We start from the raw sequence: 10,000 nt of genomic DNA on the forward strand, positions 1-10,000 counted from the left end.
CACACACACACACACACACACGGAGGGGCACACACACACACACGGAGGGGCATGCACGCGCACACACGCACACACACACACACAGAGGGGCAAAATCTCTGAAAAACACACACACACACACACACAGGCCACTCATAGATCATTAAATCAGGTCTCTATCAAACACACACACACACACACACACACACAGACACAGATCATTGGATCAGATTTCAATCTGCAGCAGTGGCTCTCGGCAGGAAGCGACAGATTAACCTGAAGCTACCCAACACACAGGGATCAGGAGTGCAGAGGGACACACACACACACACACACACACACACACTACCAGAACCACACAGCGGATAAAATGTGTGTGTGTGTCGGACTAGAGTTTTGAGCTTACAAGTAACAGTATGTGTGTACTGCTAAACAACACACACACACACACACACACACACAGTACTCACCAGAGCGGACTTCCCTACGCCTCCTGAGCCGAGCACCACAAGCTTGTATTCACGCATGGCGGGGTCTGATCACCGGACAGCGCAGCAGTCTGGAACACACACACACAATCCTTAAAATCAAAACTTTAACAGTCAGAAGAAGGCCCATACTTCAGCTCAAACACATAAGACTTAAAGTGCCTAAAGAGGAGAACACACAAACACACCTTTACAGAAAACACTCAATGAATCTGCAATAGAGACACACACGCTTACAGAAAACAGTGACATCATCCAGACCAGCCCTTTCAGATAAAACCCACGGTATGTGTGTGTGAGTGTGTGTGTGTGTGAGTGTGCACGACAGTGTGTGTGAGTGTGTGTGTGTGTATGAGTGTGCACGACAGTGTGTGAGTGTGCACAACAGTGTGTGTGAGTGTGTGTGTGTGTGTGTGTGTAAGTGAGTGAACGAGACGAGAAACAATGGGAACACCCTTCAGTTTTACTTTAGAGCACAAAGCCTGATCTCATGAGTGGGGTGGAGTGGTTATGAGGTCCAAAACTGTGTGTGTGTGTGTGTGTGTGTGTGTGTACGAGCTCTTCTCAAACTAAGAGCAGCTGTTCTCTCAGACCAAGCAATGTGGGACCACACAGCTGCACCACAGGTTCGTCAAGATGACATCATCAAGCAGGGACGACACCAGGGTTCGTCAAGATGACATCAAGCAGGGACGGCACCAGGCCGATCACACACACAAACACTCCCTACATGCCCAATGGCAGATAGTCAGGGCAATGTCCCCTCGGTCTGACTGTTTCATTTTACATAATCTGGCTGGACAGTAGTCCAAGTGTAGCATCTCAGCGTGCGCACACGCACGCACACGCCGTGTTTGGGTCCGTTTCTATGCGCCATGGCTTTTAAATGGGGGTCCTATGGGCTTTTGAAGCAGCATGTCTTTAAAGGGCTACATAATACTACTAGTACACACACACAATCACTTCTCCACTAGAGGAGAAAGGGCTCTGAAGATAATACCAATACCAGGCAGCATCCCTGCTGACAGGCATCAAGGTACTACACAGACACACACACACACACCATCCCTCCAGATAGATGCATCGGGCAACTGTACACACACACGCAGGCATGTACAGACGGGCACACACACACTCACAGGCTCCATCTCCGAATCTACCACTGGGGATTCCAAACACAATACAGGAACATTCACACTATTCTGGGAACGTATGCCACGCACACACACACGCACACACACACAGGGAAAGCATGCCGCACATTCTCTCTGTTCCACACACACACACAGCCATATAAGGGCAGTGGCGTGAGGCCTGGCTTCCCTGTGGTGTCTGATGGTCTCTGAGCTACAAACATAACACAGCTCGCTCCCCTCACTCAAGCTCACACACACACACACTCAGTCAAACAAATGGGACGCTCAGGAGAACAGATTCCACACACGTGCCGACCCACACACTCAGAGTAATATGACATCAGAGTTTGGTTCCCCTGCTGCTACGGACAGGCCTTTCACCATGTAAGGCAGAAAGAGAGAGAGAGTGTGTGTGTGTGTGTATTCATTTCAGCTTGTGTTCTCATACACCACTGTTCCTTGAAAAGGGTCCCTTGCAATGCAATGCACACATTCGTGTGTGTGTGTGTGCATGCGTGCGAAAGTGAGAAAGAGAGAGAGAGTGAGTGAGAGAGAGATAGAGAGAGAGTGTGTAAGAGAGAGTGAGAATGAGAGAGTGAGAGAGTGAGAATGAGAGAGTGTGAGAAAGAGAGGAGAGAGAGTGAGTGACAGAGTGTGAGAGAGAGAGAGAGAGAAAGAGAGAGTGAGTGAGAGAGTGAGAATGAGAGAGAGAGAAAGAGAGAGTGAGTGAGAGAGAGAGCGAGAGAGAGAGAAAAAGAGAGATCAGGTCTGAACACACTATTCCCATCCTGTGGGAGAGAGGTAATCTAGCACAGGACAAGGCGTGGCACACCCAGGAGAGGAGCAATCAAGTGTGTGTGTGTGTGTGTGTGTGTGTGTGTGAGGCATAGCACACCCAGAAGAGAAGCAACCAAGAGAGTTATAGGAGAAATAGATGGAGGATGAGAGATGGTGTCTGAGTGTGCGAGAGATGGAGTGTGTCTGTGTCTACAACAATCCTGAAATGACCGTCTTGATTCATGTCCACACACAGAGGGGCGGGGCGAGGAGAGAGAGAGTGGGGCGAGGAGAGAGAGAGAGAGAGAGGCGAGGAGAGAGAGAGAGAGAGAGAGGCGAGGAGAGAGAGAGAGAGAGAGAGAGAGAGAGAGAGAGAGAGAGAGAGAGGCGAGGACAGGCTGTGTGAGTTCTGAACACTTGATGTACTTGAAATAACTGAATAAAAAAGGGGCGCATAGTTAGACTGGAAATATCTTGGACCCAAAACTTTTAGTCAGGCAGATTTTTTCTTCTTCTTGCCCACTGAGTTTGGAATCTTCTGGAATCTTCTTGCCCACTGAGTCTGTGTGCGGCACAGCTGTTGGATACCTTTACTTTAGGGAGTCTCTAAGTGGACACACACACACACTGACACACACGCACCGACACACACGTGCACACGCACGCACGCACACCTGAGCCAATGCAGGTGCAGGGGAAATTACTTGTGCTTCACACACAGCTGTGTATGTAATTATTCAGGCAGCTGGCATTGTAGCTGTAGCTACACGAGTGTGTGTGTAAGCAGGTGTATGTGTGTGTGCAAATAGTAAGCAGGTGTAAGTGTGTGTGTGTGTGTCTGATGTTACACTGGGGGAGGTGTTTATTAGCGGATTTCATTATAGTACACTAATTTCATTACAGCACACATCTGGGTGTCTTGAGGCCATCAAAGTATGCTTACTATGGCAACCCGCTGCCCTCCACACACACACACACACACACACACACACACACACACACACACACACACACACACACACACACACACACACACACACACACACACACACAGGAAATCAGGGGCTGGGGAGAGGACAAAGATGATGCACAGGGAGAGAGACGCAGCCATCTTGGAAATTTGAACTCCAGGTCCTCAGGGTTTGAACAAGCCGACATGTAGGAATACGACTTCAGGGGGCGTTCCCATCGCAACTTCCTGCTTGTAACTGGGAATTATGACGCATGAGTACAAGGTCAGGGAGAGGAGGAAGCCCCTGTGCTGGTCCCAGAGCTACAAACCGATGATAAGACAATTATCAACTCAGTTCAATAGACATTTCCCACCTGAGATACACCTCTGACAGCTCACCAATTGCCCTCCAGAGCATGTGTGTGTATATGTGTGTGTATATGTGTGTATATGTGTGTGTGTGTGTGCATGTGTGTGTGTGTGTGTGTGTGTGTGTGTGCATGTGTGTGTGAGAGAGAGTGAGACAGATGATCAATGGTCCTTGAGCTGAAGGCCTCATTTCTGGAGAGGGTGCAGAAAAACAGAAACACAATCGTGTCTGTTGCACACTCATCGACCGGCTTCTGCTTTCCCCAGCCGCCCAACCCAAACCCAGCCTGGGTCAAACTAACACAACAGGCCCAGACGACAAAACATGAAACTTCAAATTCTTATTTTCTTTTTAATAATAACAAATACAGCTTTTATCAAAACCTGACTCAAACACCATTCTAAAAGTATCGGTATTAATAAGATGGGGTATCATTACCCTGAAATTAAAAAAAGGTTTTACGATACCTCTCTAGTATCTGTGCACACACACACACACACACACACACACACACACACACACACACACACACACACAATACCCAGGAGTGGTGCTGTTCATGCACATCCGGTCATCTTCTCCAGGATCAGCAAGGGCTCTTGTCCACTATATATGTTTTAGAATGGAGGGCTTCAACCTGTGAGGTGTGTGTGCATGTGCATGTGCATGCATGCGTGCGCGCGTGTGTGTATGTGTGCATGTGCTTTTGTTCCAAGTCGGAGGCCTGCTTGTCCTTTTCAGTGGAGAAAACTGAGCAGAGCATACAGGAGATTTACAGCCAACAGAAACCACACCCAGAGAAGAATGAGATAACCTCCTCTCCTTGCCAAGACACACACACACACAAAAAAAAAAACACGCACACACACATAAAATGCATACATGCGTGCAAACACACACACACACACACACACACTTATAACACACACTTATAATGTGCAATCACAAACACTAAAATGCGCACACACACACACACACACACACACACACACACACACACACACACACACACACACACACACACACACACACTTATAATGTGCAATCACAAACACTAAAATGCATACGTGCGCACACACACACACACAGATGGTCATGAACTAACTGATCCCCAGGACCTGTGGTGTGGTGTGGTGTGGTGTGGTGTGGTGTGGTGTGTGAGTAGCGATTTTCTGTTTCCCAAACACCACAGATGCAGTTAACACACAGAGTGCATGGGAGATGTGGATTATTATGGGATATTCTGCAGAGCCAGCACGGCCTGCTCTATTCATAGCAGGCCAAACCCAGAGTTCCGCACCTCTGGAGATTCAAGGGCAGTTTCCAGGAGAGGACAACATCAGATAGCAGCATCATCAACAACAACCAACCAATCAGATAGCATCATCAACAACAACCAACCAATCAGATAGCACCATCAACAACAACCAACCAATTAGATAGCATCATCAACAATATCCACCAATCAGATAGCATCATCAACAATATCCAACCATTATGGGAAGCTTTTGGTTCCCCTTGCGTCTGATTTTACTGTAATTCTGTAACAATCTGAGGCTCCTCAATAGGCCTATTTTAAACCCAGATGAGCTGAAAATAGCCTGCAGCTGAACTAAAGGTTCCCGGCTCCCACTTCCCCTTCAGCAGGCAGGAGCACATGACTCCATAGAGCCCTTTTCATCAGCTGAGCATCCACACAATGAGAAGCCCTCAGACTCAGCGCTTGGCTCACCCTCACCACCCCTACCTACCTCACCCTCACCACCCCCACCTCACCCTCACCACCCCTACCTACCTCACCCTCACCACCCCTACCTACCTCACCCTCACCACCCCCACCTACCTCACCCTCACCACCCTCACCCCCACCTCACCCTCACCACCCCTACCTACCTCACCCTCACCACCCTCACCACCCCCACCTACCTCACCCTCACCACCCTCACCCCCACCTCACCCTCACCACCCTCACCTCACCCTCACCACCCCTACCCACCTCACCCTCACCACCCCTACCTACCTCACCCTCACCACCCCCACCTCACCCTCACAGTGCCCATGGTAACACACATGGCCTACCTTCTGAGACCGAGGAAGAGGGAGGAGGAGGAGGAGGAAGAGCAGGGTTCAGATCAGACAGAGCTCTCTCACTGGGGCACTGGATCCTCCTGCAGCGTGTGTGTGTGTGTGTGTGTTCCGTGTCCTAACAGCACAGTGTGCCCATCTGTGAGTGTGAGTGTGTGTGTGTGTGTGTGTGTGAGCAGTAAATGTACCCGAGTATGAGGATGTAGATTTGGATTGGGGGCGGGGGGGGGGGGGGGGGGTCTCTGACTCAGCACAGGATGCTTGAGTGGCGGGTGCTTTATCTCTCAGGACACACATCGCTCGGGACAACTACCACCAGTTGCCATGGCGCACAGATAGGAGCCAGTGGAGTCTGCCATGTTCGTTGGCCTTAAAGACCGCTCGTGCTGGTGCAGAGATAGGGCTTTTAAAAAGCACGCACACATAGTGTTCCCTTAGTGATGTGCACACACACACATAGTGTTCCCTTAGTGATGTGCACACACACACACATAGTGTTCCCTTAGTGATGCACACACACACATAGTGTTCCCTTAGCGATGCACACACACACATAGTGTTCCCTTAGTGATGTGCACACACACATAGTTTTCCCTTAGCAGGTAACTTTAGGTGATGGCCACTGTTCTGGATGCAGCATGTTTCTCTCAGGACAGGATCTCTAGGACCGCGCGTCACCAGGTCATTTCTAGGATTGAGCGTCACCAGGTCATTTCTAGGACCGAGCGTCACCAGGTCATTTCTAGCGTCACCAGGTCATTTCTAGGACCGAGCGTCACCAGGTCATTTCTAGCGCCACCTCAACAACAGATTCAGTCCCACCGCTTCCCAGAGCTACACGTCAGTACACAGACTATTACAAATACACACTCCATACAGTCTGCTTTAGTCACATCTCACACTCACACACACACACAGATATCAGTGTTTCCCCTAGAATTTTTTCCAGCAGTGGTGCTGTTGATCGTAGGAAGCCCCCCACCCCCCACCCCAAAAAAAGAGAAACATTTGAAAAAATTACTCCTTAAATTGTGACTTCTGGTGGATTTTGTGAAAGAAATGGACAGATTGAGTTACAAATGATGACATAACCATCAACACAAGCATGATTATTGCAGCACTTGAACAGGATTATTCATGTTTTTCTTTCACCTTTTTCATTTACATTATTAGTATTAGCCACTGTACAACTGTACACTGTAGGCCACTGTACAAACTATTACTATTTAGAATATACAGTGCTGTGCATAAGTTAAGACATTTATATATAATGTATTTATTTACGATACATGATGCATTAAAAATAATTGATATCCTATTTTTTTTTTTTAAATTAAGGCATTAAGACAAAAGGCAAAATATGTTTTTATTCCTCCCTTTAGTCAATTTCAGCATGGGTGTCTTAACTTTTGCACAGCACTGTATAAACTATATAGACTTCTCTTTCATGCCATTACACTGTATTGGTGCTGTGCAAGTCGAATTGAGTGCCTGTCACTTTAATGCCGTGACGGCCCGTGACGCTGGCTTGATTCTCACGGTTTTAAGCTAACTTAGTAGCGTTGTTGTGCATGGTGCATAAGAATATGTGGATGAAATTAATTATGTTTCCCATGTCATTTGGTAAAATAAATGCTCAAAAACCCGAAGAAAATTCACTTGGATTATAGCAGATAAGTGTCTTGTGTCATATCTATAATTTTGATGAGCTCTACAGGAATTACAAACTATCTCAGATGTAAATGCTTGCGTATCCTATTACTCAAATTCAATTAAACCCACCAATAGGCTAGCTAGACCTTAGTTTCACAGCCTAGGTATGTTAGCAACACAGGGCTTGAAAGCATTGCCTGTATCACAAACAAAAACGAAACACTGTGTGGATTTATCTGGGAATAGGCTACTGAAGGTAGGGGCGAGCTATCTCGCTGGCGTGTTTAATTTGGTTCCTTGGTTAACATAATGTAGGCTACGTTTTTTTGCACAAAATTGCGTCTGCTAATAAACTTAAACATAAACACAAACAAGCGTGATCTCCTGTGGAATCCCTGACTGCGCCTTCAACGTTAGCCTACTATTATTTGTTGACATGAAACCTGAACGAACGGCAGCTGTTCCTGAAGTCCACTTGCGTCTATTTTTTTTTTAAATTAGGCAACTCTTTTTGCAGTGGCGCTTGAATTCCAGGAGCGGCGCTGCACCGCTGATGAACACATTGTAGGAAACACTGGATATGCATCTGCAATGTGGAAATGAATACTAAACACCTCCATCACGTGGTGTTCTGGGGCAGAGCAGAGCCGTCCTTAAGTGAGTTTATTACGAGTATGACTTAATCAGCAACACAATGCAGAGCTATCCTTAAGTGAGTTTATTACGAGTATGACTTAATCAGCAACACAATGCAGAGCTATCCTTAAGTGAGTTTATTACGAGTATGACTTAATCAGCAACACAATGCAGAGCTATCCTTAAGTGAGTTTATTACGAGTATGACTTAATCAGCAACACAATGCAGAGCTATCCTTAAGTGAGTTTATTACGAGTATGACTTAATCAGCAACACAATGCAGAGCTATCCTTAAGTGAGTTTATTACGAGTATGACTTAATCAGCGACACAATGCAGAGCTATCCTTAAGTGAGTTTATTACGAGTATGACTTAATCAGCGACACAATGCAGAGCTATCCTTAAGTGAGTTTATTACGAGTATGACTTAATCAGCGACACAATGCAGAGCTATCCTTAAGTGAGTTTATTACGAGTATGACTTAATCAGCGACACAATGCAGAGCTATCCTTAAGTGAGTTTATTACGAGTATGACTTAATCAGCGACACAATGCAGAGCTATCCTTAAGTGAGTTTATTACGAGTATGACTTAATCAGCGACACAATGCAGAGCTATCCTTAAGTGAGTTTATTACGAGTATGACTTAATCAGCGACACAATGCAGAGCTATCCTTAAGTGAGTTTATTACGAGTATGACTTAATCAGCGACACAATGCAGAGCTATCCTTAAGTGAGTTTATTGCGAGTATGACTTAATCAGCGACACAATGCAGAGCTATCCTTAAGTGAGTTTATTGCGAGTATGACTTAATCAGCGACACAATGCAGAGCTATCCTTAAGTGAGTTTATTACGAGTATGACTTAATCAGCAACACAATGCAGAGCTATCCTTAAGTGAGTTTATTGCGAGTATGACTTAATCAGCAACACAATGCAGAGCTGTCCTTAAGTGAGTTTATTACGACCTTAAGTGAGTTTATTACGAGTATGACTTAATCAGCAACACAATTCTCTCCATCTCTCCCCACATTTGGCCTCTGCATTCTCTCCATCTCTCCCCACATTTGGCCTCTCTGCATTCTCTCCATCTCTCCCCACATTTGGCCTCTGCATTCTCTCCATCGCTGGTCGGAGTGCACACGGGGCCAAACTGCTAGCAGATGCAGGTATGCCGGGGGGGGGGGGGTCAGGTGGAGATAGGAGAGAGAAAAAAAGGAGGAGGGAGAAAAACATGCGACAGAGTGAGAAAGAAGGAGAGAAAATGGGGAATGAGAGAGATGAGAAACAGAGAGAAAGATGGCGAGATGAGAGGAAATGAGAAAGGGGGATGAGTGAAAGAGAGAGAGACATCACCAGCGTGGGGTTTCAGTTTGACAACACTATTCAGAGAATGCCACAAACACACAGACCAGATTAACGGAAAAGTCTGAAGCCAGCACAAAATACGCCTGTTAGATTAACGGATGTCTGAAGGACACACACACACACACACACACAAACACACACACAAACACACACACACACAAACACACAGCTCTGCTGATGGATCTGATAGTGAGCATCACACAAGGTCACAGGGTTCGGGGAGAACGGCACGCCTGACGGCCGAGCTCATTCCACCAGGTGGGTTTGCCCTTATAAGGTCACGGCCCTCGAAGTGCAGATGCACTAAGAATGCCCGAGACAGACTAGTCAGACCGTCCAAAACACAGCCTACCCTCTAACATGGAGTACTAACTAACCTGGACTAGTCAGACCGTCCAAAACACAGCCTACCCTCTAACATGGAGTAGTAACTAACCTGGACTAGTCAGACCGTCCAACACAGAGTACTAACTAACCTGGACTAGTCAGATCGTCCAAAACACAGCCTACCCTCAACACAAAGCAAACACTCAGAAGCTGTTTCAGTCAGGG

At 46.8% G+C, this 10,000-nt stretch overlaps 1 protein-coding gene across 2 annotated transcripts in view; it reads right to left on the reverse strand.

The window, feature by feature from the left end:
- LOC121707732 (ras-related protein Rap-1A-like) overlaps nucleotides 1–10,000 on the reverse strand; it is a 24,220-nt gene that overhangs the window by 7,607 nt on the left and 6,613 nt on the right. For both annotated transcript variants that reach the window (XM_042090495.1, XM_042090496.1), the window contains exon 2: nucleotides 450–538. In XM_042090495.1, coding sequence (XP_041946429.1) covers nucleotides 450–506 — 57 coding nt within the window. In that variant the 5' untranslated portion in view covers nucleotides 507–538. The remainder of the gene's footprint in view (nucleotides 1–449; nucleotides 539–10,000) is intronic.

This window comes from Alosa sapidissima, chromosome 4 (genome assembly GCF_018492685.1).
Source record: "Alosa sapidissima isolate fAloSap1 chromosome 4, fAloSap1.pri, whole genome shotgun sequence".
In the NCBI taxonomy this organism is placed as follows: domain Eukaryota; kingdom Metazoa; phylum Chordata; class Actinopteri; order Clupeiformes; family Clupeidae; genus Alosa; species Alosa sapidissima.